Genomic DNA, 26,703 nt, shown 5'->3' with positions numbered 1-26,703 from the left:
ACTTTTTGATTAAATTTTGTCAAAAACAAAAAATTAGGTGTGTTGGAAAAGACGAATAAATTAAAAAAATAAAAAAAAAAATATTTTTAATTAAATAATTACCTTTTTTTTTACAACTTTTTTTTTTTACCCTTTTTTTTTTTTTTTTTGAAATTAATTTGTACCACAAATATACCTTTAAATTAAGATACTGTATTTTTAAAATCATTTTTATTGAATATACAAGATTTGGTTTTTAATTTTGAATTAATTTATATATATATATTTTTTTAATTTTTAATTTTATTTTTATTTTTTTTTATTTTTTATTTTTTTGGGCAATTATTTTATTTAATATGAATTTAATAATAAAATTTAAAAAAAATTAAATATTTAAATTAAATTAAAATTTCTTTTTTTTTTTTTTTTTTAAAAAAAAAAAAATTTATATATTACTTGGCTTAATAAAATAATTTTGTATAAATATTTTTTTTTTAGCTTCAATTTATAAATATAATAAAAAAAAAAAAACCACTATAAATCTCACCTCAACCACCCTAACCAACAAAACACAATCTCAACCAATTACAACACAATCACAATCACAACAATAGTTTTTTTTTGATAATAGTAACCTCTATTTTAGGTAAGAATAATAATAATAATAAAAAAAAAAAAAAAAAAAAACCAAATAAATAAAGGTAAAATAACTACCAAAAATTAATTTATTTTATATTTTTAAATTTTTTTTTAAATTTTTTTTTTTTTTTTTTTTTCAAAACATCATCGCACTGTCATCGTTTTTTTAATTTTTTTTTTAATTAATTAATTTAAAAAACTTTTTTTTCATTCACAAAACAAAAAACAAGAAAAAAAAACAAAGAAAAAATAAAAAAAAAAATAAAAAAAAAAATGATAAGATCAATTTTTAAAAAAAATTCATCATTACCATATTTCCTTAAAAGGAGTTTTATTACAAAACCACATAGTATAATAACACCAATTATTAACAATAATAATCATAATAATAATAATATCAACACACCAATAAAAAATATACAAAGTTTCAATTTTAAATTTTTTACAACAACTACAACATCAAACCCAATACATCAACAAACAACTACAACAACTACAACAACACCATCAACTGAACAACAACAACTATCAAAAGAAGCAGAAGAAATTAATGAAAATATCACAAAATATAATATAACTTTAACAGATAGTTGCGTTAAGGAATTAAATAGTGTACAAAAGAAATCAGACTCAACTGATATTTTCCTTAGAGTAATGGTAGATATGGGTGGTTGTAGTGGTTATCAATATATAATAAAGGTTGAAAATAAATTACAAGATGATGATGTGTAAGTTTACTTTTTTACTTTAGCCCCATTCCTAATAAATAATCTATAAAAAAAAAAAAAAAAATATATATAATATTCATGCTAACAATTATTTTTTTATTTTTATTTTTTTTTTATAGATTATTTATTAGGAATGGGGCTAAAGTAATTATAGATAAAATTTCATTAGAAATGATGGAAGGTTCAATCATTGATTATGAAACAGCATTAATGAGAAGTTCTTTTGTTGTTGCCTCAAACCCAAATACAATAAAATCATGTGGTTGTAAAATTTCATTTGAATTAAAGAAATAAAATTAAATTAAATTAAAATAAATAAATAAATATAAAAAAATAAGGCAACACCAAAACCAAAAATAAAAAAAAGAATAAAATAGAACAAAACTGGTTTAAAAAATCTAAAAAAAAAAAAATAAATGTCTCAATTATTTTATTTTATTTCATTTATTTTTTTTTTTTTTTCAAAAATCATCAATCTTTCTTTGGTGAAAGGATGAGTAAAAGAGAAAAAAAAAAAAGTATTAATTTTCGAGAATTTATTTTTTTAATTTTTTTTTTTTATTCATTTTTGTTGATTTAATATTGCGCAATCACATGATGAAAACCATTATAATAATAAAAAAAAAAAAAGTAATCAACCACCAAAAATAAAATTTAGCAAAAAAAAAAAAAAGATTTTTTTCGGCAATATAACCTTCACATATTTTTTAAAAAACCAGGTATTATAAAAATAATAAAAAGATTTTTTTTTTCAATGGTTACTAATTTGGAAATTATAAATATCTTTTTTTTTTTCTTTTTTTTTTTAAAATGTTTTGCAGATTTTTTTTGGTGTCGAAATTTTATTTTATATTTTTATTTTTATTTTTTTATTTTTATTTTTTTTTGATCCATTAACAACCAAATAAAAAAAAAAAAAATAAAAAAATAAATACAAATAAAATAAATAAAAATAAAAATAAAAATAAATAAAATGAGAAAGCTCTCATCTTTTATTTTAAAGATAAATGTATTATTGGTACTTTTTATATCAATTGCTTCATCCACATTTACAACCCAACAAAGTAAGACAAAAAAAAAAAAAAAAAAAAAAAAAAAAAAAAAAAAAAAAAAAAAAAATATCTAACGCCAAAAAAAAAAAAAAAAAAAAAATAATTATTATTAGTTAATGCTTTGAATACTATTTCAAGTCAGTGTGGATTTCAATGGACATCATTAGAATGTGGTGCAACTTCCACATCAATCTTTTTAGCAAACAGTATTAAATGTGACGAAAATGGTGATATTAATAGAATGTAAATATTTTTTTATACATAATAATCAAAATAAAATATAAATACTAACTTTTTTTCATATGAAATTAAAAATAAAAATAAAAATAAAAATAAAAATAAAAATAAAAATAAAAAGTGATATTGATGCAGTATCAGATTGTGGTTTAAATAATGTATTTGATGCATTTCCAGCTTTGAAAATTTTATACTTACATAATGTTGATGTTAAAAATGTACCTATTACAATTTATCAACATCCAGTTTTAGAACAATTGTAAGATTATTTAAAGAGAAAAAAAAAAAAAAAAAAAAAAAAAAAAAAAAATTAAACGTTGTTACTAATAATTTCTTTTTTTCTAGTCAATCAATTTCAACATACAATTTTAAAATTACCACTGATAATGGACTAAATGATTGGACCAAAATGGTATCTTTAAAATATTTACATATTCAACCAGTTGTGGGAACAATGCCTTTATTACCAACTTCTCTTCAAAATTTGTAAGTAAATTTTATATTTATTTAATTATTATTTTAATTTTTTATTTTATCTATTAATATATATTTTTTTTTTTTTTTTTTTTTTTTTTAATTCTAAATAGTTATTACCATTCCGATGATACAGCAGCTACACAAGCAAGATTTCCATTTGAAATCTTTACCCCAAATTTATTAACATTGTAAGTAATAGTAGTAGTAGTGGTATATATATATTTTTTATTTCATATTTCTAATTTTTTTTATTTTTTTTATTTTAAAAAAAAAAAGTTATTTACAATTACAAGTTGCACCAATTAGTTCAGTATCACTTCAATCAACATTATTTAAAAATTCAACAAGTTTACAAACATTTTTATTATATTGTAATGGTTATTCAATTAGTTTTAGTGTATTTTATAAATTACCATCAACATTAACAACACTTCAATTATTTTTATTAAATTTTGGAGCCAATAAGACAATGCCAAGAATTGGAGAGGTTAGTTGGGATTCATTACAAACTGTTACACTTAATAATTTAGCTATTATTGGTACTATAGATCCAGAGTTTTTCTATTTACCAAATTTAAGAATTTGGTATTCACAAAATAATCCAAATTTAATTGGTTCATTTACATCAGAATTTGGATCACGTTCTAAATTGACTCAACTTTTCATTTCAAATACAGCATTCACAGGTGCATTGCCAAATGATATTTTAGCTGGTGGTTTAAACTTTTTAGATATAACTTCAACTAATATCGGAGGTGCTGCTGGTGGTGAATTACCATCATCATTTTATTGTTTACCAAAATCAGTTTTCTTAAGTACATCAACAAGTTTTAGAATTTTATATGATCAGGCTAAATTTGGACCAATGGGAACTTGTTCACCAACAATTGCAAGTATTACAACACCAATTAGTTCATTGGATTTTAGTATTCAAATCAGAGGTACAATGTTAGGTGCATTCATTCCTTTCATTAGTATTTCAATGGAGAATGTAAATGGTGCTGTACCATTGAATTGTCAAGTTCAACAATTTGGCACTTTAATATCATGTAGTAATCCATTCATATATGGTCAAGGTACTTTAACATTGAATGTATTAAATGATGTAACTCCTGCACCATCATCTTCAATTTCATTTAAATATAATGCACCAAGTATTGCTTCCATTACACCTGTGCCAACAATTGGTGGTACCGCTACAATTTATGGTACAAACTTTTGGATTGCAACTAGAACCACCACTGATTCAAATAACTATGTTAGATTAATCAATAAAAAAGGCACAGAAATTGAATGCACAAATGTAAAAGTAATAAATGCTTATCAAACTTTAACATGTGATTTACCAAGTGGTATTGATGGTGGTATATTTGTTGTTAGTGTCAGTGGTCAAGATAATAGAAATCAAGCTTTTACATTCTTATATTCACCACCATTAATTAAAAGTACATCAACTAAATTAATTCCAACAAAACTTGAATCAATAGTTACCATTTTTGGTTCAAATTTTTGGAATGATACTTCAATGGTACAAGTATTGGTACAGGGTTCTATCGATTGTCCAGTTCAATCAGTAAATCATACAATTTTAACATGTAAATTCCCAAAAACACCATTTATTTTACCAGCTGGTCAATTGGATGTTTCAGTCACTGTTAATAAATTATCATATGGTGCAATTTCAAATTTATTAACAATGATGGATCCATCATTTTGTCCAAATAATTGTGGTAGTAATGGTTATTGTGATGGTGATGTTGGAATGTGTATTTGTAATAGTAATTTCACTGGTGCAGATTGTTCACTATCTACCATTGTATCAAAATTTGAATTTGGTGAAAATAATGCAACTATAACAATGACACCACAATTAAATGATGATGCAAAAACCACATCTTCAATGAAATTATATTTAGTTTCAATAATTGAAAATCAAAATGAAATTTTAATTGATCAATGGAAATCAATTCCAATCGATCAATATACAACTTTATATCAATGGTATGGAGCCAATCAAAAGAATATAAATGTTACAATTAGACAAAATCAAATTAGTTCAAGTGATCAATTTATTTCATTCCCATTGAATAGTTTAACATATAGAGTAGATTATTATTCTGGAAGTTCATTAACTGTTAATAATCCTCAATTTTTATTTGAATTTGATCAATATCCAAAAGAATGTCAAAATCTTCCAATTATTTTTGGTAATCCAACTGGTTCATCAGTGGATACTCGTTTCTTTACTTTAAATACTTACAATGTTGAATATTTTGGTAGATTTCCAAAAGTTGCAATTGTAAATGGTCAAAGTGGTAATGGTGGTGTAACTTCAAATTCAGTTGGTATTTCTGGTTTATTCAATAAAATGGTAACTAAAGTAAACGCATACGATTGTCAAAGTGCTAGTTTTGAATTAGATTTAACTGCTTATTCAACTGCTGTAGTTCGTGAACCATCAATCAATAGTTGTACCTCACAGGACGGTTCTCAAAATGGAAATACTGATAATAAAAAATCTGAAAATGGTTGGAAAATTGGTGTTGGTATTGGTGTAGGTATTGGTGGTGCTGCTTTAATAGTTTCAGCTTTCTTTATTACCAGACAAAGAGTGAAATTAAGTAAAACTCAAACTTTATTAGAGAAAAAATTAAAAGAAATTAATAATAATTTATAAAAAAAAAAAAATAATTAAATTAAATTTGTTGTAAATTAAAAAAAAAAAAAAAAAAAAAAAAAATCTGAAAGAACGTTCTGATTTTTTTTATAGATATTTTGCATTTTAGATTTTTTTTTTTTTTTTTTTTTTCAAAACAATATCTTTTTTTAACTTTTTTTTTTTTTTATTTTTTTTATTTTTTTCATTTTTTATTTAATACAAATATTTTTTAATTTAAAATGAAATTATTATTTATAATTTTAAATATTTTATTAATTTGTACATTTGTAAAATGTCAATTACCAAAAAATATTTATGCAAATTTTATTCCATATGGTGTTGATAGTAGTTGTTCAAGTGAAGTTAGTGGACTTGGATTTAGTTTCCAACCAGAAAATTGTTTTTATAATATAGCACATAATGGATTAGTACAAAAAGAGAGTAGTTTTTTAGTGATAGTTGATGCACTAAGAGTTGGTGTAGCTCAATTTGACAATTATAATAATAACAGTTGTTCAGGTAACTTTGTCAATGCAAATTCATACAAGAACGGTTCATGCATTCAAACACCAGGTTTCATTACATTCAATGGTTCAATTAATTCATATCAATTATCAAATCAATATTCATTGGTAACAATTACAAATTCACCATTATACATTGCAAATACTCAAGTTTATTCACAATTTGATAATGGTGGTTATAATGGTTGTGGTAGTAGTAGTGGTAATAGTGATAATAGTGGTAATAGTGCTAATGATAGTGGTAGTGATAGTTCATCATCTTTATATTATATGACTTATTCAACTTCTGGTTTAAAATTCTCATCAAATGATTCAAATGATCCAAACAGCGTAACAATTCAATGCTCAAACGGTAATGCAAGTGTTTTAATATGCAAAGATGGTGATGATTCTTCATCTTCATCTTCATCTTCATGTAGTCAACAAGATGTAACAATGCCATGCACTCCTGGTGATGATAATTTTAATGAAGTTTTTTGTACTCCAAATTAACTAAACAAAATAAATTAATAAAAAATTTTCAAATTTACTTTTTTTTTTTAATAACCTCATCCATTTGGGATGTGTTCTGGTTTTATTTAATTATATTTTAATTGTATTATAAATTACAATTTTATAGATTGTTATTATTATTTTTTTGGCAGATTATCCTCTTCTACTATAGTCTAATTACTTGTTTGTCCAATAATCTAATGTGGTAATGGCTGAGGGATGGTAACCTTTCATTATTACCAAAACTGTTTCACAATTATAAGATTCCAATAATTATATATGAAGTTGTTCCAAATTTCCTTTTCTTTTTCTTTTTTTTTTAAAAAATCACAAAGTTGAAAAATACAGATGTGATTTATTTACAAATGTTTTTTTTTTTTTTTTTTTTATTTTATTGTTTTTAATTTTTAATATTAATATGAAGTTTGATGATTTTTACTACCACCAAAGAATGGTAAATAGGGTGAAAAATATGAAATGATTTTATAAATTGCAATTAGTGCAACAGCAATTGCAATTTTTTTAAATGCTGAAATAAAATTTCTGACCATTTTAATATATCTTGTTGGTAGGTACCTATCAACTTTTGGAATTATATTATATTTTTCATTTGCCCAACAACAAGTTGCAGTTGGTATGAAACCTAATCCTGGTATCTTAATAATAAAGAAATAGTTTTATATATAATTAATAATTTTTATTTTATTTTTATTATTTTTTTTATTATTTTCTAAAAATTAAATTAAATAGTTACAGTTTCTTCTAAAAATGAAACACATAAATGTAAACCTGAACCATAAACTTTAAAAATTAAATAAGTTGAAATTGATGGCCAAAATGCAAAACCAAATATTGGTATAATCTGTGTAAAGAATCCAACTAAATCTAAAATTAAACTAAAAATTAATTTCGATGTACTGGAACTTGATCTACTTGGTAAAAAGGGAAAAATCTTTTTTAAAAAATATTTTTCTTCATTGTTTAATGGTGGCATTGTTGTATCATTTATTATTTCTTCTTCCTCTTCTTTATCATCGTCGTCATTGTTGGTATTATTTTTATTACCTCTATGGTGGGTACTATTTTGATTTTCATCTCTTTTAAATTTCATTTTAAATGTATTGTTTTTTGCTTTTAAAATTATTCTGATAAAAAATTAAAGTTGGAATTTTAATGAAGTCGGACATTTTATAAAAAAAAAAAAAAAAAGTTTTTTAATTAAAAAAAAAATAAAAATAATAAAAAAAAAAAAAAATAAAAATATTTTTAAAATTTTTGTTTAATTAAATAAAAAAAAATAAAAAAAAAATAAATTTGTTTTTACTATTTATGGTTAATAATACTTATATAGATTTTTTTATTTTTTAATTTTATTTAGAATTTTGTTAAAAATAAAGTGGTATTTAAGCTCATTGTATCTTTATTTTTTATAGATAATAAAAAAAAAAATGACTGAAAAAGATAGTTTTAAAAAAAGAATATTGTTTTTTTTTTTTATTTTTTTTACACTATTTTTATTTAATATTCCAAAAAAAAAAAAAAAAAAAATAAAAAAAAACAAAACAACCTCAAAAAGTAATTCAAATGTTTATGGTGAAAAAAAAATTTTTAAAAAAAAAAAAAGTGATATTTGATGATTATTTCTTTTTTTAGTTTTCTAATTTTCAAAAAAAAAAAAAAAAGTTAAATTTGATTAATATTTCTTTTTTTATTTTTTTTTAATTTTTTTTTATTTTTTGAAAAAAAAAAAAAAAAATAAAAATAAAATTTTTATTTTTTTTTCTTCAAGCATTTTTTTATTTTTTTTATTTACGCATAAAATTATTTCATATATTCAATTAAACAATGGAATCATTCACAAGAGCAGAATTAGTAGCACAAAGAGATGGCGTTTGGGCTGTTTGTGGTGAAGTTTTTGAAGCCTATGAAAAATGTAGAATGGAAAAAGGTAGTGATCCAGAACTTTGTTTAAGAGAATCAACTGCAGTTGTTGGATGTTCACAAAAAGTGTAATTATAATATATTCAATCATTCACTTACTTTATCACAATTAAAGTAAAATTCATATGTGTATGTGTGTGTGTTTTGTTGCTGGTGGTTTTGGATGGCAGTGTGATGTGTGGTGTGTTTTAAAAATAAATTTATTTGGTGTGTGTGTGTTTTCTTTAATATACTAAATATCTTTTCAATTATTTACAGAATGAGAGAAATTGTCAAAAATTGTCAAAAAGAATTAAACGAATCAGTTAAATGTATAGAAGAAAATAATATGAGAACAATTCCTTGCGAAGAAGAGAATAAAGCATTCAACGAGTGTTTCGATAAACTTGTTGCTCCAAAATTCCTTTAAAGAATATATGATTAATAAATAAATAAATAAATAATAATAGTACAAAAAAAAAAAAAAAAAAAAATGGTTTAATATTAAAAAGTAACAGTATTAAATATAAATTACAACTAAAATCAAACTAAAAATAAAATGGAAAAAAAAAAATTAAAAATTATAAAAATATATGGGGTCAATTTTATTATTTATGTTTATTTCAAATTTGTTTGGAAAAAAAAAAAAAAAAAAAAAAAAAAAAAACCAAATTTTATATAAATAGTAATACAAATTTTATATTACAATAGAGAAATATAATTTTTTATTTATTTGTCATTTACTGTGTTAAAGTACACAATAATTTTTGGTATTTTTGGAAAGTGATGGAAAAAATTCTTTTTTGTTTTGAAATTAATCATTTACAAAAAGTTTAATTCTCTTAATTTTTTTTTTTTTTTTTTTTTTTTTACTATATACTATATTCTTGGTCATAATCTTCATAAATTATAATTTCTTTTAATTGATCTCTTAATGATTGAATTTCCTCACTTTCGTTTTCTTTTTTAATTTCAACTTCATTTTCAGTTTGGTTTTTATATTCTAATTCTTCTTTTACAGGATTTTCTAATAAAGAAGAGGATAGATTTGGAGTTGATTTTGAAGATGATTGTAAAGAGGGTGATTGTGATTGTGACTGTAAAGAAGGCGATGGTGATGATGATGATGATTGTAATTGATTAGCTAGAGATGGTTGTGATTGTGAGGAATAATTTTGTAAAATTGAAGTTTTATCATCACCTTTATATAAAAGTGAAGAAATTAATTGTCTAGTTGGTGATTTTCTATGATTTGATTTTAATTGTTGTAAATGATTTTGTTGTTGAAAGTGTTGTTGTAATTGTTGTTGTAATTGTTGATATCTAAACTTTTTAATATATTGAATCATGCCTATCGATTTATCGGATGAATTTGGTGATAACAATGAAAGTTGATATTGATTTTGTTGTTCTATTGAATCAAAGTGAAAATGATTATATCCACTATTACCATTTTCTATTTGAAAACAATATAAATTAATTATTTTATATATATATATTTTTTTTTTTTTCAATTTTTTTTTTAAAAAAAAATAGAAGCAACACAATAACAATACAGTTTGAAAAAAAAAAAAAAAAAAAAAAATAATAATTTTGGATGATGAATTATTTGTGATTATAAATTATATGAGAGTGTATGTAAAATGAATGAATGAATGAATGAATGAATGAATGAATGAATGAATGAATGAATGAATGAATGAATATTTATGATTTTATATGGGATGTGTATGTGAAAAAGTTATTTTGAGACGAATGAGTTTTGTGTTAAAATTTTAGTTAATGAAATTATTATTATTATTATTATTATTATTTATATTATTGATATCATAATTTTCATCATCACTTTCGTGAATTTGATTATTATGAAGATTATTATTATTATTATTACTAGTATAGTTTGAATAAGTATTACCATTGTTATAATTTAAACTTTGAGCAATTTCTGAACTCATACTTAAACTAAGGGCGGAAGATTTTCTATAGGTGAAAAAGGGTATTTTTAAATTATTGAAAGGATCTCTAGCTTGAGGACCACCACCACCATAACCACCACTACCATAACCCCCACAATCGTTATCATCGATATCCCAAGTTGAGGAATCATTATTAACGGCATCTTCAAAGTAAGAGGTATCTATATCACTCTCAACCTTTGGTACGAATGGTGGTTTCACTTGACCATTTACGATTTCATCCCAATTATGATTTTTAAAGAAAGGATGGTTCTTAAAGTCTTGTTTCCCTTTACCACCTAAACGATGGGGTTGCTCCATCAACATATTCTTTAGTAGATCAGCTGCCTCCACCGAAAGTTCTTGAGTGAATAATGGCCAATCCAAAGTTTCCTTCCAACGTAGAATATTGATGAAAACGTCATTTGGTGTATCTGCACAGAATGGATTGAAGCCACAAAGCATCTCGACGAAAACACAACCCAACGACCAATAGTCACAAGTCATATCGTAGCCTTGATCATTGACAATCTCGGGTGACATATATTCCGGTGAGCCAACAGCAGAATGTGCAATTGGACGACGATATGCCATAACATTGGTGCCACCTGATAGATAGGCAGAGGCTGCTTTCATTGTATTCGAAGTGAAAGAGGCACTTAGACAACTCTTTCTCAATTCATTCATCGTAGCCTTATTCCAACCATTTCTCTTTTCAATACCTTCCTTGGATAGACCGAAATCGATTAACTTGATATGACCCAACTTGTCCAATACGAAATTGGAAGGCTTGCAATCCCTATGAACTATACCCATCTCGTGAAGTGAAGAGATTGCCTCTATCATTTCAATCATGTAGAATCTGGCCTCATCCTCAGAGAGTGTACCTAAATTATTTAACAATGCTCTAAAATCGCCACCACAATGATACTCCATAGCCAAGTAGAGATAATTTGCATCTTGAAAACTATACAACAATTTGGTGATCCATTTATTATCTACCAGCATTACACTCTTTTCTTGAGAGACTTGATTTCTTTGATTGGCCCATTCCACTGTCTGTTTCTTTAATCTCTTTAATGTTACAATATCACCGGTATCTTTTTTCTGTGCTAAAAACACTTGACCAAACCCGCCTTTACCAATTTGAGTTAGTATTTTAAATTCTTTTAATTTCATACCGGCTCTTTTATTCCTAAGGAAATTAGTCTCCTTTTCAAATTGTTTCTTCATCCATTGTTCTGCACCCTGTCTATCCATTCTAGATTCAACAGTGAAATCCTCAATGGTCTTAATTCTTCTATGTCTTTGATGAAGATATTTAAATAACTCTTGATAATAATGATTGAAATAATTATCTAAAATCTTACATTTCTCCTCTTGTGCATTGGTTAACTTCATATTCCTATTGGCTTCACCATTAAATAATACACCATTATTACCAACCATATTAAAACTATTTACAGCGTCTAAAAATTTACAATAATTCTCTTTTTCTTTTTCAACTTTATTATTATTATTATTATTATTATTATTATTATTATTATTATTATTATTATTACCACTACCAATTAAATCTTTTTCTTTATCTTTACTATCTCTATCTCTACTTTCTTTACCTGATGATGTTGTTAATGATGATGATGATGGTGTAGTGGTATTAGTAGTAGATGATGTTGTATTTGAACTACCTGATGATTTTCTACTACCCATTGGTGATTCTGGTGGTGATTCTCTATTATTATTTATAATTGATTTATTATTTGTAGTATCTTGTAATGTTATAAATGATCCATTATTGTTATTATTACTACTACTATTAGATAATGGTGTTGTTGGTAAATTTTGTGTATAATTTGGATTTGAAATTGTTGTTGTTACTGATAATGATGATGAGGATGAAGTGGTGGTTGTTGTTGTTGTTGTTGTTGTTACAGGTTCTGAAATTAATTCAGTATTATTTAATAAAATATTATTTAAAGGACTACCACCACTAAAACTTGAAGGTGATCTTGGTGGAATTGCAGGTGGATTCTTTCTCATAGATGATGGAGAAGATGGTGTTATAATTAATGGTGTAGGTCTACCACCATTTCCATCCAAATTGAATCCATCCAAAATCATACCACTCGATGGTGATGATGGTGAAGAGGGTGATGATGGTGATGGTGATGTAAAATTACAATTCTCAACATGTTGATGATCAGTCACTTTATTTGGTGATGATTTTTGTGATGAATTAGTTGGTGTCGTACTTTGTGATGATTGAATTTGTTGTTGATTTAATAGCATTTGATGTAATTTTTGTTGTTGTGATACTATAGATTGTGGTGTTGAACATGATGAACTTGAGCTTGAATTTGAATTTGAATTTGAATTATTATTTTGATTTTGATTTTGATTTTGTAATCTTTGTTGTAATTGTTGTTGCAATAATTGTTGTTGGTGTGATTGTGGTGGTGGTAATTGTTGTTGTGATGGTGGTGGTAGTTGTTGTAAATGATTTAATTGTTTCATTTTTAAATCATCAATATTTAAATCTTCAACTACAACAAATTTTTTACAACGTTGTTGAGTTAATATATAATCATTATCAATGATTTTACCATCTGAATCTGCCAATGTTAATGATTTTAAATCTCTATTAGTTTTAATTGATATATATTTTAAAACGTCATATCCAGTAGTAGTTGAATTCAATCCAATTGTGAAATATGTTTTCCATTGTATACTTAATAATCCTAAATTTTCAACTGGTAATAAAGTTGAACTTGAATCACCAACATAATCAACTTGTTGTGCTAATAAAAAAAATTTTGCCAATGATTTCTTTTAGTGATAATAAAAATAACAATAATAAATTTTATTTGTTAGTTAATTATATGGTAATAGGAAATAAATATATGGAGAATTATAAAAGTGGGGTGGGTTATTAATTTACTACATACAGTTGGTTCATTTGAGGGTATTAAAGTTGATTGTGAACTAGATCTACTTGATAACTGAGGTGAATTATTACCACTACTTTGATTACTATTCATTGTAACTTGAGGTGTAAAAGATGATCTTGGTGTTGTAGGAGTTGATGATTCCGATGAACTATTAATATTATGGTTATTATTATTATTATTATTATTACTACTACTATTATTATTACTATTACTACTTGAATGTGTATCCACACTAAGTGAACTAAATAAATCTTCAATACCTTGTCTAACTAATGAACCTTTTTTCTTTAAACTATGTATTGGTGACGAATGCTTTGACCTACCACTTAAACTATTATGTTGTGGAATAGGTGGAGTTTGACTACTATTATTACAATTTATATTACTACTATTACTGATATTACTACTATCTCTATCTCTATCTCTATTAAATTCTATACTATTACTACTACTACTTCTATTTAAATTTTCTTTACGACTCATAAATTACAGTATATGTATATGTATATTTATATTTATATTTATATTTATATTTATATTTATATTTATATTTATATTTATATTTATATTTATATTTATATTATTATTATTATTATGTGTAGTAATAGAAAATTTTGTTTTTTTTATATATAAATATATTATTCTTTATTTTTATTTTTTTTTTTTCTTTTTTTTTAAAATTTCTTTGTATTATTTTTTTTTTTTTTTTTTAACAGATTGGAACAAAATTTTTTTTTTTTTTTTAGACCAAACCCCATTAAAAAAAAATAATAATAATAATAATAATAATTAAAAAAAAAAAAAAAAAAGTGAAAGATATTATTGATTGATTGGGTGTATATGCGAATCTGTTTGGTTTTTATTTTTTAATATTAAAAAATTTTATAAAAAAAAAAAATTTTATAAAAAAAAAAAAAAAAAAAAAAAAATGAAAAAAAAAAAAAAAAAAAAAAAAAAAATTTTAATTTTAAATCTTACCCGCAGGTGGTTAAACTCAAAATTAAGGAAAATAAAGAAAATAAAATATTAAAAAAAAACAACAATAAATAGATGATAATAATAATAATAATAAAAAAAAAATAAAAAAAAAAAAACAACAATAAATAGATGATAATAATAATAATAAAAATAAAATAAGTTATCAAAGTTATAACTTTTTTTTTTTTTTTTAAAAATTTTATTTTATTAAATTTTTATTTTTTTTTTTTTTTTAATTTGGGTGGCATTGGAATAAAGAAAAAAAAATTAAAAATAAAAAAATTAAAAATAAAATAAAAATAGAAATTTGACTAAAACAAGTGAAAGAAGACGATTGCAAAGAAACAGAGAAAGACAAGAGCCAATTAGAACTTATGCAACTGCACAAGAAGCTCGACGATATATACCCAAACCTGGTAACTTTGCACGTAAAAGAGGTGCAAGAAATTAAAAAAGAAAAAAAATAAAAATAAAAAGAAAAAAAAAAAAAATTAAAAATTAAAAATTTAAAGAAAAAAAATAAACTACATCTCTTATATAAGAGATATAAATTTATTTATTTATTGGTTGAAGATTCTAATTTGTTATCATTCTCTTGGTTATTTAAATGAACTACCTTTCCATTTATTCTTTTAACATTCATCGCTTTTTCTACGTCTTCTAAAAATTCATGATCTTCTTCATCATCAAGCTCTCCACAACAATAAAGAAATAGTTAACACCATCACATTCATCCTTTCTTTTTATTCCAATTTTAGCATCTTTAAAGTAATTTGTGGCTATGGTAGTAAAATCTCTTAATGTTTTTTCAACAATTTCAATCATCATTTTTTTGCAGTCTTCAGTACATTCTTTTTTAATAACTGGGAAATTTTCGAGGTCTCCAGTTAAATCCCCTGTTAAAATCAAACTTCTTTGAGCATTCATAATATCCTTGGTGGTCACACATGTTTATTACTTTTTGGAAAAAAAAAAAAAAAAAAATTAGGAACATTTTTTGTTAATAATATTTATAATAAAATAAGAAAAAAATTGTTTAATTTAAATTAACATTCTTATATTTTATTGATTTTTTTTTTATTATTTTAAACATTTATTACAATTTGATTATTTTTTATCATATTTTAATAATAAATTAATAATATTTGATATTTTATTTATTAATTGGTTTGTATATTTTTAAATTATAGTATTATATTTTAAAAAATGAGATATTACAATAGTAAAATTTTCTACAACCTAATAAATGTATTAATTTTTATAATAATTTGTATTATTTTGTTTTAAAATATTATTAAATTATAATATTATGTTATAAAAAGTGAGAAATTACCCTAGCATAAAATCTCATAAAATGATAAATATATTAACTTTTTATTATTAAATGAGAAATAAATTATTATTTATTAATAAGAATTCTTAAATCTTATCATTTTTTAATTATTTTTTATTTAAATTTTATTAATTACTGATATTATTGTTATAAATATTATTAAAATATAATATCTTTTTTTTAATTACCCTAAGCAAAATCTCTCAAAAAATGATGAATATTCTTAAATTATGTTTTCCAGTGTATTAGCTGTGAGAGCCCAACCAAGAGCATGATTAACCTACGCTAAGAGAGAGAAGAATCTTGATCAACTTTATGGTGATTTGGATCATGATTTTTGCAATAGACATGTCTATCGTTTTTGCGATCAATTACCACAAATTGCTTTGGTTTAACTTCTTTAATTTGACATCAGCCAGGCATTTGAAAATGGTCAAAAAATGAGAAATCTTTTTTTTTTTTTATTTTTTTTTATTTTTTTTTATTTTTTTTTATTTTTTTTTATTTTTTTATTTTTTTTATTATTATTGATTGAACATATAAACAAATAAAATTGGAAATGTCAAAACAAACACAATGTGTACATATTGAAAATTGTAATATAAATTATGAATCAATTGATATTCAATTATATGATAATGAAAATAGTAAGTTATATTATTAATATTTTAATTTAAAAATCAATAAAATTTTTGTTAATTAACAAAAAAAAAAAAAAAAAAAAAAAAAGTAACAATACCAAATTGTTATAAATGTTCAAGTCAAGATAATATTTTAATTTGTTTAGAATGTGGAATTGTTGTTTGTATGGAAGATTGTAAATTACATTCCAATCATTCAATTTTTAAAATATTTCATGGTGATGATAAAACATTATGGTGTAATGATTGTAATGAATTAATTAAAGAATCAACAATGATTGAAAAATGCACCAAAAATAGTGATTTAATAAATAAAAAATTAAAAGATATTGAAAATTTATTCAAAGTAATGAAATTATTCATTTATTATGATCAAAGAAATTTAAAATATAATAAAAATTTCGACTCAATTGATAATTCAATTAAAGATATTATAAAGAATAGTAATATCATTAAAAATGAAATTAAAATTGAAAATGAAATTGAAATTGAAAATAATAAAATTAAAGAATTTATAAAATTAATTAAAAATGATAAATGTAAGAATATTATTGTATTGACAGGAGCTGGAATTTCAGTTGCGAGTGGTATACCAGATTTTAGATCAGTTGAAACTGGTTTATATAATAATGAAAATGTTTCAAAATTTAAATTACCATTTAAAGAGGCAGTGTTTGATATTGATTATTTTAAATTCAATCCTGAACCATTTTATCAACTTTCAAAAGACCTCTACCCATCGGGTAAATTTAAATGTACACCAGTTCATTATTTTATTAAACTTTTATCAGATAAAGGATTACTGTTAAGGAATTATGCACAAAATGCTGACACACTTGAAAGAATAGCTGGTATACCATTGGATAAATTAATTGAAGCTCATGGTTCTTTTGCAGTTTCAAGATGTACAAATTGTGGTTTAGAATATTCTCAAGAATATATTAAAGATTCAATTTTCAATAATGATCCTTTGAAAAGTGTTGTACCACGTTGTAAAGTGGTTCAATGTAATAATGCTGTAATTAAACCTGATATTGTTTTCTTTGGTGAATCTTTACCACCAATATTTAATCAAAATATACTTGACGATATTAATAGATGTGATTGTCTAATTGTGATTGGTACCTCTTTAAAAGTTCAACCAATTGCATCAATGGTTCATTTCTTTCCTCATTTTAAAAATATCCCAAGATTATTAATAAATAATCAAATTGTTGGTGAAAATAGTTTTGGTGGTTTCAATTTTAATAATAATAAAAATTTTGATTTCAAAATGATTGGTGATTGTCAAGAATCAGTTCTCAACCTATCAAAACTATTAAATTGGGACACTGAATTATTAAATCTAATCAATTCTAAAAACCATAATTAAAAAATTAAAAAAAAATAAAAAAAAAAAAAAAAAAAAAAAAAAAAAAAAAAAAATTTGGCAAATCACCTCCTTTTATTAGAATTTTTTATTTGAAGTGTTTTTTTAATTTATAAACCAAAAAAAAAGCGACTTTTTGTGTTTCGAAATTAAAAATATCGCAATTGTTTTTTTTTTTTATTTTTTAATTATGTTTTTTTTTAATTTTGGCATCCAATAAGAAAGACTTTCATACCTTTTTTCTTGAAAAAGCAAATTTTTAAAAAAATTCTTACCTTTTCAAAAATTTTTTTTGAAACCCCAAAAAAAAGATTTTTTTTTTTAGAAAATCAAAACTAGAACAATTTTGAGAAAAGAAAAGAAAAAAATAAAAATTTAATAAAAAAACAAAAAAAAAAAAAAAATTTTAAGTATAAAAGGAAAGTTTTTTTTTTTTATTTTTAATCATTATCTAAACACAAATAAAATAAATAAAAAAATAAAAAAATGGCAAATTGGGAACACGGTTTATGCGATTGTACATCTGATTGTAGAGTTTGTTGTATCAGTTATTTATGGCCAGTAAGTTAATTATTTATTTATTTTTCCAAACAATATTAATAATTGTCAAAGAATGAATATTTATTTTCAATTTTCATTATTCATTTCAAGGGCCTACAAATTATGCAACAGAGAGCAACTGTGGATAATCGTCAGTGTGAGGCTACTGATTGCCTTTTGGCTACTTTTTTTTTCCCATTAGTTACTTGCTTAACTCGTTCTCAAATTAGAGAAAAACATGGTATTGATGGTAATTTTTGTGGTGATTCTTGTGCAGTATGTTATTGTACATTATGTGTTGTTCACCAACAAACAATGCAACTCCAAGCTAAAGGTGAAAAACCATCAGGTATTTTTATGTCTTAAAATAATAGAATTAATTTAAATAATTAAACTTTTTTTAAAAAAAAAAAAAAGTAATAAATGTATAAAAGCTCTAGGTTAAAAAAAAAAAAAAAAAAATTTATAAAAGAGTAAAACAATTTCTTATTCTTTAAATTTATCTCCACCACAACAATTTAAAAAAATATGAACTCACCTATGTGTGTAATATTAAATAAATAAAAAAAAAAAAAAAAAAAAAAAAAAAAAAAAAAAATTATTTATTACCATTAAATTAATAATTAAAAGTTTGGTGATGAAATGTAAAATTAATATTTTAAAAAAATTATTTTTGGTCATTGGATAAAAAATTTTAATTTTTTTTTTTTTATTTCCCAATTTTATCTCAACTTTTGGTAATATATTCAATCTTTTCTTAAGATTTTTTATCACATTTTCGTTAAACTAACACCAATTAGCATAAAATTAAATATAAAAAAAAAAAAAAAAAAAAAATTTATTTTTATAAATATCTTTTTTTTTTTTTCAAATCAACTGACACAAAACTGATCAAAGTAGATTTTTTTTTTTTTTTAAATTTTTTTTTTTTTTTTTTTTTTTTTTTTTAAAATAAAAAATTCTTTTCGTTGTATTTCAATTATTAAATACTTGCATCATATAAATATATAAATATATAAATAAAAATGATACCATCGTCAAAACCAAATTCAAGAGTTGAATTAAGATTCAGATGTCATCATTTAAAGAATTTAGGTAATTAAACAATTTTTTTTTTTTTTTTTTTTTCCAACTTTCATGTTTTACTTATTCTTTTTTTTTATTTTTTATTTATTTTAGATATCGTTAGTAAATCTGATCCACAAATCTTTATTAGTGAAAAGAGAGGTCCAGGAGGTTTCCAATTTGTTGATTGTACTGAAAAAATCAAAAACAATTTATCACCAGAATTTAAAAAAACCATTACTCTCGATTATTATTTTGAAGAAATCCAAACCTTAACATTCACTGTTATGGATATTGATAAAGAAATCACATTGTTTGGTGATTTAGATAAAAATGATAAAATTGGTGAATTTGTGAGTATTAAAAAAAAAAAAAAATAAAAAAAAAAATAACAATAATAATAATAAAATTATTTACTAATTTTTATTTTTATTATTTATTTATTTATTTAAATAAAAAAAAGACAACATCATTATCAAATATTTTATCAAGACCTGGTAGAAAAATTGTTGCAGATTTAATTCATCATAGTAAAGTTACTGGTAAAATTGAAATTTCAGCAGAAGAGATTTGTCAAACCAATCATCATATCTTTTTAAGTGCTGAAGGTATTGGTCTTGATAAAAAAGATTTATTTTCATCAGATCCATATTATAAAATCTATAAAACCAATCCAAATGGTGAACAATTATTAGTTTTCCAAAGTATTGTTATTAAAAGTAATGTTAATCCACTTTGGCCAGAATTACACATGGAATTGGAAAAATTTAATGGGGGTGATATGTTTAGAGAGCTTTTAATTGAAGTTTATGATTATGATAGTATTGGTGCACATGATTTAATTGGTATCACACGTACAACAACCGATGCAATCCTTAGAGGTGTCATTGAATATCCATTAATTAATCCAAAGAAAACCTCAAAATCTGGTTACAAAAATAGTGGTATCTTAAAGTTTTATAAAGTTCGTTTAGAAAAGACTCATACCTTTTTAGAATTTTTAGCAGGTGGTTGTGAAATTTCATTAATGACAGCAATCGATTGTACAGGTAGTAATGGTTCAGTTAATTCATTTTCAGGTCTTCATTATAATGATCTTGAAAAGGGTGGTAGTGCTTATGCACGTTCAATTGCATCTGTTGGAAGTTTGTATTTTTTATTTATTATTTTAAAGTTTTTTTTTTTTTTTAATTACTAATTTATTTTCTTTTTTTTTTTATTTTTTTTATTTTAATTTTTTAAAATAATTTAGGTGTTTTATCATCATATGATTCTGATGGTTTTATTGATGTATTTGGATTTGGTGGTGAATATCAAGGTCGTACATCACATTGTTTCCCATTTTCATTGGATCCAAATGTTCCATCAGCTTTTGGTGTAGCAGGTGTTTTAGAAATGTATAATAGAAACATCTCAAAGATTCCATTTAGTGGTCCAACTAATTTTGCATCAGTTATTCAAGAAGCAATTGCTAGAGCTTCAGAAAGTCGTTTACCATATCAACAAAAATATACAGTTTTATTAATCATAACTGATGGTGAAATTTGTGATATGGATGAAACTATAAAATGTTTAGTTCAAGCATCAAATTTACCATTATCAGTTGTAATTGTTGGTGTAGGTTTAAGTTCATTTGAAAATATGAATTTATTAGATGGTGATAATGGTTGTTTAGTGGATTACAAAGGTAATAGAGCTAAAAGAGATATCGTTCAATTTGTACCATTCAATAAATATTCAGGTAATATTAATGCTTTAGCTCAAGAAACCTTAAAAGAAATTCCAGGACAATTATTAAGTTATTTCAAAAGTATTGGAGTACCTCCAAATCCTCCAAGAACTTTTATTCCAGTTGATATTTTACCACCACCACCACAATAATAATAATAATAAAATCTTTATTTAGTATCATTTATTTTTTATTTTTTTTTTAATTCAAAAACTATTAGTTTTATTTTATAAAGATCTATCTTATTTTATTTTTATACATATGTTAAACATGTTTTAAAAAATTAATACAAATAATTTGAAACTAAAATATTATCATAGCTAATAAACATAATTTCAGGAAGTCCATATTGAATTACTAATGATGCTTGACCAAATTGGTAACAATTTGGAAAGAAAGTGAAATAAGTAAAACATTTGTTATTATCATTTTCATTACATAGCTGTGGATTACTTCTACATTGGATTGAATCAGTTTTATTACAAGTATCTCTATACTTTTCACAACCAACAACTTTAATACTTAAATTATTATCATTATCCCAATAACCTAAATATTTTCTATTTGGACATTGATTTGTACCATTACCACTAGTTGGTATTAAAACAGATGAATATGAGTATGGGAACAATAATTCACCAGTAATTAAATTTCTAAATTCTAAAACACCATCAGGACGTAATTCGAATTTTAAAATATCTGAATATAATTGTTTTGTTGGATTTAATGGATTGGTTGGACTACCAATTAAGAAATTATTTGAAGAGCTAATTTTTGTAGGTTGATAATTAAAATTACCATATATAATCTTTAAACCTTTATTTTTAATTACCCAACCCCAATTATCATAATCATTTTGATTTAAAATTGGTAAATGAATGAATTTACAACCTTTCAATGGTATTTGAGTATTCCATAATGTAACATCTATTAAAATGTGTTTCCATCCAGTAAGGTCTCGGGTTTTTATTTCTATTATTTTTTTTCCTTGAATAGTTACATTATCATTATTAATATATAATGTTAATGTAACAGGTCGTTCACCATAACTTGGTTCTGGTATTGAACTCCAAGCTCTATTAGGTATTCCTTGCATATTTGGATTACCAATAAAATATTGTAATCCATATTTTATATTAAAATATAAAAAATCTCTTTTAAAATTTAATAATAAAAATGAAAGAATATGATTAGTTTTGTTTTTAAAATTAATGAAAATTTAAACTTAGAACATGTAATATACTTTACCTTCCATTTGTAATATATTTATTAGTATTAATTCCATAATTTTCATCAAAGTAGCTACCAGGAATTAAATTATAATTTGCATCTGGATAAATTGATTCACCCCATTTTGCCCATACCATTGCACCATTTTCTGATTGAATAACTAATCCCCATCCTTAATATATATTATTGTAATTAATATTAAATAAATTGATTTTTTTTACTTTAAAGTTTATAATTAAATTTAAATTAATAAAATAAAAAATTATTATTTTCACTTACTTTTTCCATAAGAACCATATGGTAATAACGACCACCTAATGATTTAGAGTCTGAGCACCAACTTGAAACTGGATTATTTTCATGATTATATATACATAATTTACCATCATTATGTAATTTTAAGACAGCAGAAGGTTTACAAACTGATGGTGGTTCATCAACATTTTTCCAAAGAACTGAATTATCATCAGAAATGGTTAGAGTACAATCAGTATTAAACTTTACTAAAAACCTGGTAATTTTCTTTCCCAACCTTTATATACACCAGATTGAGCATTTACTTCCATACTATCAAGGAAATAATTTATATTTGATGACATGGTCAATGGAATTTTTTTTTGATTATAAACAGGTACTGTTTTTTATAATAATAAAAAATTATTAATATGTTTAAAAAAAAAAAAATTTTAAAGTTCCTATTTTTTTTACTTACAAAATGATTTAGAAGTTAAATCAATAAAAAACTTTTGATTTTCATCAGCATCACAATTATATGTGAAAAAAGGTGATTCACCAATTTTAAAAGGACTTTGTAAACATGATTGAGACATTACTGATTTAATTATGAATGAACCTTCAATATAACGAACTGATAAGAATGAACTTGATTTATATATTGTTGTACATTGAATTGTAATTAAATTATTATTTGAAATTTCAGCACATAATCCATTTAATGATTGAAGAGTTGGTACGTTTTTATTACCTAATGAGAATATCCATTGTTGTTGTGACTTATTTGTTGATTGAGAATCAAAACAATTTTCAATTGTGATTATTTCACCCACATTATTTGGAGAAGTTAAACAGTTTCCTTGAATATCTTTAATTTCTCCACTTGGATAAACTTGACAAAATGAAGTATTAATTAAATAAACAAATATTAAATAAATAAATAAAAAGAGTTGTTTCATCTTTTTTTTTTTTTTTAAAATAATTAATGGAATAAAATAATAAATTATTTTTTTATATCCCATTTTTATTTATAAATTTAAACTATGTTTTTGAAATATCATTTTAAAAAAAAAAACAAATTCCTTATTAATAAAAAGTATTTTTTTTTTAAAAAAAAAAAAAAAAAAAAAAAAAATTAAAATAAATAAAACTAATTTCTTATTAATAAAAATGTATTTCTTTTTAATATTTTCCTATTATATTTTTTATTATAATATTTTTTCTTTTTAAACAACTGTTTCAATTAAAAAACCCTTTATTAAAATTTACTATATAAATGGATATTACTAAATTTATTAATTTAAAATTTAAAAAAAAAAAAATAAAAAATAAAAAATAAAAGGGGTAAAAATATTTTAATAGTTTGAAATTTTTTTTTTATATTTTAGATTTCATTATATTGTTTTTCCTTGCTGAAAATACAATAGATATTACAAATAATACAGTAGTAGTTACTTACTCAAATCACATACCGGAAATATTGGAACAAGAAATGCAACAATTGGAACAAGAAAACGATCAATTGGAATTAATAATTGAACAATTGAAAAGAGAAAGGGAACAATTGAAAAGAGAAAGGGAACAATTGAAAATAGAAAGGGAACAATTGAAAATAGAAAGGGAACAATTGAAAATAGAAAGGGAACAATTGATATTAAAACTTGAACAATTTTATAAAGAATATTTTAGTCATATCAAGAAAAATTTAAAAAATAAAAATAGAAAAATAGAAAAATTTAAAATTAAAAATTAAAAATAGAAAAATTGTTAACAATAATAAAAAATAAATAAAACATTTATTTATATATTCTTTTAATTAAAATTATGTCTATTAAATTTAAAATTTTTCTTAAGGCAGCTCATGTCCCAACGGGCCTTTGATGTATAGGTTGCATTCTAGTTCCGCAAACTGGCAGGGAGGGATCGATCCCCTCAAGGTCCATTTTTTTAAAAAAAAAAAATCATTCGAGTTTCAATAAATGAGGTTTTAGAAACTAAAAAACATGACAACGCTCAAAAAATTTACTTAAAAGTAACAACATTACAACCTTTTTTTTTTTTTTTTTTAACATTATTAATTAAAAAAAAAAAAAAAAATTAAAAAAATAAAAAAAAAAAGTGAAAAATAAAAATTTCAATAAAAAAAAAAAAAATCAATTGGAATGCATAACAAAACATTGACAAATCAAATATTAGAAGAGCTAAAAGAAAAAGAATGGAAATCATTTACGATTGGAAATAGTTTAAGTGGTGAAAATTCAACTTTATTTATAAAATCAAATTTTACACATGATACCTATTCAATGATTATATCGGATTTATCATTAGTTTGGATTAAACATTCTGACTCTACTACAACTTTAAATGATAAAAATGTATTTATAATATTAATAAATAAATAAATAAATAAATAAATAAATGAAATTTTATTTTATTTTATTAACATTAAAATAAAATTATTAAGAGATTTAATCCACATTTAGATTCACCAACTGAAAAGATTCTTAGTATATTAAGAGAATCAATAATTGAAAAAAAACCTGATACTGCATATAGAATTTCAATAAATGTATGTTTTTTAAAATTATTTTAATTATTTTAATTATTTAAATTATTGATTATTGATTATAGATTATTATTGATTATTATTCAGAATTCAAATAATTTAGTATTCACAATATCAAATAAGATATCATTTTATACATTTAAATGGAATTTTGAATGTGAACCAATTGAAAGTATTATAAATTCAGATTCAAGAAAATCACATTCAGATTTTATTAGAGATCATTTAATTATGCCATTAATGTTTTGTTGTAAGAATCAACAAATTTCAAACCAACTTTTAACAAGAAAATTAGATAAAATTGTAAATATTGCAACATCAACATCAACCTCAACTTCAACATCAACATCAAATATTAGTAGTACTGGTAGTAATATAAATATAAATAATGGTGGTGTTGCTACATTATCAGTTTCTATTGGTACTGGTGGAAGAAATTTAAAAAATAATAATAATTATAAAAAAGGTGGAATTATTAATATATATCAAAATATACTTTCAGAGAATCAAAAAGTTGAAGATTTCTCTGAAAATGATTTTAACTTTTTTAATGACCCAATATTTTTACAATACTATAATCATTTATATCCTGATCAAAACATAAATAATAATAATAATAATAATAATAATAATAATAATAATAATAATAATAATAATAATAATAATAATAATAATAATAATAATAATAATAATAATAATAATAATAATAATAATAATAATAATAATAATAATAATAATAATAATAATAATAATAATAATAATAATAATAATACCAATAATAATGATTATGATAATAATCAAACTGATTTAAATTCAACAGTTTTAGAAATTGATTCAAATGATTTAAATATTAAAAATTCAACAAAAAGTATTTTTAATACTTATTCTAGTAATATACCTATTAGTCATACAAATTCAACAACAACTACAACAACTACTTCATCTTCAAATGGTATAATAACAAATGAACCATTATCACTATTTTATGATGTAGAATTAACACCAAAAAAGAATTATAATTTAAATAATAATAGTAGAAATAGAACAAATAATAGTACAATGACATCATTACCATCATCAATATCATTTATACCATTTTTAAATTCTCAAACTACAACTAGTTCATTATCATCATTTGCAAATATTCATAATGATGATAATGATAATAATAATGAAAATGATACCACCACCAACAACAACAGAAATAATACATCAAATAATTTAAAAGAACAATTTGAAATTTTACAAAAACAAAATTCACAAGAATTACTTGAAGAAAAGAAAAGAAAATTAGAATTGGAAGAAAAACTTGAACAATCAAAACAAAAACAATTAAATAAAAAAAAGAAGACAAAATTTGTTTAATTAATTTCTTTACAATATATATATTTTTTTATTTGTTAAA

General features: G+C 22.3%; 15 protein-coding genes across 15 annotated transcripts; 10 read left to right on the top strand and 5 right to left on the bottom strand.

Annotated features, from left to right (window-relative positions):
• Positions 1–891: 891 nt before the first annotated feature.
• On the top strand, positions 892–1,640 carry DDB_G0284809 (HesB/YadR/YfhF domain-containing protein; the record flags this gene model as incomplete). Its single annotated transcript, XM_633326.1, has 2 exons — positions 892–1,346; positions 1,466–1,640. 2 exons carry the CDS (start codon positions 892–894, stop codon positions 1,638–1,640), a joined length of 630 nt encoding a protein of 209 aa, XP_638418.1.
• A 679-nt stretch (positions 1,641–2,319) lies between these two features.
• Positions 2,320–5,789, top strand: DDB_G0284807 (IPT/TIG domain-containing protein; the record flags this gene model as incomplete). The annotated part of the gene is made up of 6 exons (XM_633325.1): positions 2,320–2,410; positions 2,512–2,641; positions 2,757–2,894; positions 2,981–3,121; positions 3,223–3,300; positions 3,389–5,789. 6 exons carry the CDS (start codon positions 2,320–2,322, stop codon positions 5,787–5,789), a joined length of 2,979 nt encoding a protein of 992 aa, XP_638417.1.
• A 221-nt stretch (positions 5,790–6,010) lies between these two features.
• Positions 6,011–6,787, top strand: DDB_G0284805 (hypothetical protein; the record flags this gene model as incomplete). The annotated part of the gene is made up of 1 exon (XM_633324.1): positions 6,011–6,787. The coding sequence occupies one exon, from the start codon at positions 6,011–6,013 to the stop codon at positions 6,785–6,787; it is 777 nt and encodes a 258-aa protein (XP_638416.1).
• Positions 6,788–7,200: 413 nt separating this feature from the next.
• On the bottom strand, positions 7,201–7,338 carry DDB_G0284803 (hypothetical protein; the record flags this gene model as incomplete). Its single annotated transcript, XM_633323.1, has 1 exon — positions 7,201–7,338. One exon carries the CDS (start codon positions 7,336–7,338, stop codon positions 7,201–7,203), a length of 138 nt encoding a protein of 45 aa, XP_638415.1.
• A 191-nt stretch (positions 7,339–7,529) lies between these two features.
• On the bottom strand, positions 7,530–7,898 carry DDB_G0284801 (hypothetical protein; the record flags this gene model as incomplete). The annotated part of the gene is made up of 1 exon (XM_633322.1): positions 7,530–7,898. The coding sequence occupies one exon, from the start codon at positions 7,896–7,898 to the stop codon at positions 7,530–7,532; it is 369 nt and encodes a 122-aa protein (XP_638414.1).
• Positions 7,899–8,235: 337 nt separating this feature from the next.
• Positions 8,236–8,421, top strand: DDB_G0284827 (hypothetical protein; the record flags this gene model as incomplete). Its single annotated transcript, XM_633321.1, has 1 exon — positions 8,236–8,421. One exon carries the CDS (start codon positions 8,236–8,238, stop codon positions 8,419–8,421), a length of 186 nt encoding a protein of 61 aa, XP_638413.1.
• A 211-nt stretch (positions 8,422–8,632) lies between these two features.
• On the top strand, positions 8,633–9,137 carry DDB_G0284799 (CHCH domain-containing protein; the record flags this gene model as incomplete). Its single annotated transcript, XM_633320.1, has 2 exons — positions 8,633–8,796; positions 8,987–9,137. 2 exons carry the CDS (start codon positions 8,633–8,635, stop codon positions 9,135–9,137), a joined length of 315 nt encoding a protein of 104 aa, XP_638412.1.
• A 442-nt stretch (positions 9,138–9,579) lies between these two features.
• ndrC (NDR family protein kinase) lies at positions 9,580–14,096 on the bottom strand (the record flags this gene model as incomplete). The annotated part of the gene is made up of 3 exons (XM_633319.1): positions 9,580–10,163; positions 10,554–13,491; positions 13,611–14,096. 3 exons carry the CDS (start codon positions 14,094–14,096, stop codon positions 9,580–9,582), a joined length of 4,008 nt encoding a protein of 1,335 aa, XP_638411.1.
• Positions 14,097–15,147: 1,051 nt separating this feature from the next.
• Positions 15,148–15,518, bottom strand: DDB_G0284797 (hypothetical protein; the record flags this gene model as incomplete). The annotated part of the gene is made up of 2 exons (XM_633318.1): positions 15,148–15,251; positions 15,314–15,518. The coding sequence occupies 2 exons, from the start codon at positions 15,516–15,518 to the stop codon at positions 15,148–15,150; spliced, it is 309 nt and encodes a 102-aa protein (XP_638410.1).
• Positions 15,519–16,483: 965 nt separating this feature from the next.
• Positions 16,484–17,937, top strand: sir2C (NAD(+)-dependent deacetylase, silent information regulator protein family protein; the record flags this gene model as incomplete). The annotated part of the gene is made up of 2 exons (XM_633317.1): positions 16,484–16,571; positions 16,655–17,937. The coding sequence occupies 2 exons, from the start codon at positions 16,484–16,486 to the stop codon at positions 17,935–17,937; spliced, it is 1,371 nt and encodes a 456-aa protein (XP_638409.1).
• A 483-nt stretch (positions 17,938–18,420) lies between these two features.
• DDB_G0284793 (hypothetical protein) lies at positions 18,421–18,840 on the top strand (the record flags this gene model as incomplete). Its single annotated transcript, XM_633316.1, has 2 exons — positions 18,421–18,495; positions 18,547–18,840. 2 exons carry the CDS (start codon positions 18,421–18,423, stop codon positions 18,838–18,840), a joined length of 369 nt encoding a protein of 122 aa, XP_638408.1.
• A 659-nt stretch (positions 18,841–19,499) lies between these two features.
• cpnC (phospholipid-binding protein) lies at positions 19,500–21,420 on the top strand (the record flags this gene model as incomplete). The annotated part of the gene is made up of 4 exons (XM_633315.1): positions 19,500–19,569; positions 19,654–19,892; positions 20,003–20,684; positions 20,792–21,420. 4 exons carry the CDS (start codon positions 19,500–19,502, stop codon positions 21,418–21,420), a joined length of 1,620 nt encoding a protein of 539 aa, XP_638407.1.
• Positions 21,421–21,551: 131 nt separating this feature from the next.
• Positions 21,552–23,691, bottom strand: DDB_G0284789 (hypothetical protein; the record flags this gene model as incomplete). The annotated part of the gene is made up of 4 exons (XM_633314.1): positions 21,552–22,422; positions 22,517–22,670; positions 22,774–23,001; positions 23,211–23,691. 4 exons carry the CDS (start codon positions 23,689–23,691, stop codon positions 21,552–21,554), a joined length of 1,734 nt encoding a protein of 577 aa, XP_638406.1.
• A 533-nt stretch (positions 23,692–24,224) lies between these two features.
• DDB_G0284787 (hypothetical protein) lies at positions 24,225–24,485 on the top strand (the record flags this gene model as incomplete). The annotated part of the gene is made up of 1 exon (XM_633313.1): positions 24,225–24,485. The coding sequence occupies one exon, from the start codon at positions 24,225–24,227 to the stop codon at positions 24,483–24,485; it is 261 nt and encodes an 86-aa protein (XP_638405.1).
• Positions 24,486–24,894: 409 nt separating this feature from the next.
• On the top strand, positions 24,895–26,663 carry DDB_G0284785 (hypothetical protein; the record flags this gene model as incomplete). The annotated part of the gene is made up of 3 exons (XM_633312.1): positions 24,895–25,107; positions 25,197–25,301; positions 25,386–26,663. The coding sequence occupies 3 exons, from the start codon at positions 24,895–24,897 to the stop codon at positions 26,661–26,663; spliced, it is 1,596 nt and encodes a 531-aa protein (XP_638404.1).
• Between the last annotated feature and the right edge of the window lie 40 nt (positions 26,664–26,703).

Source organism: Dictyostelium discoideum (assembly GCF_000004695.1).
Source record: "Dictyostelium discoideum AX4 chromosome 4 chromosome, whole genome shotgun sequence".
Lineage (NCBI taxonomy): Eukaryota > Evosea > Eumycetozoa > Dictyosteliales > Dictyosteliaceae > Dictyostelium > Dictyostelium discoideum.
Note: the sequence above shows the minus strand (reverse complement) of the source record. Positions and strands in the feature narration are given on the sequence as shown.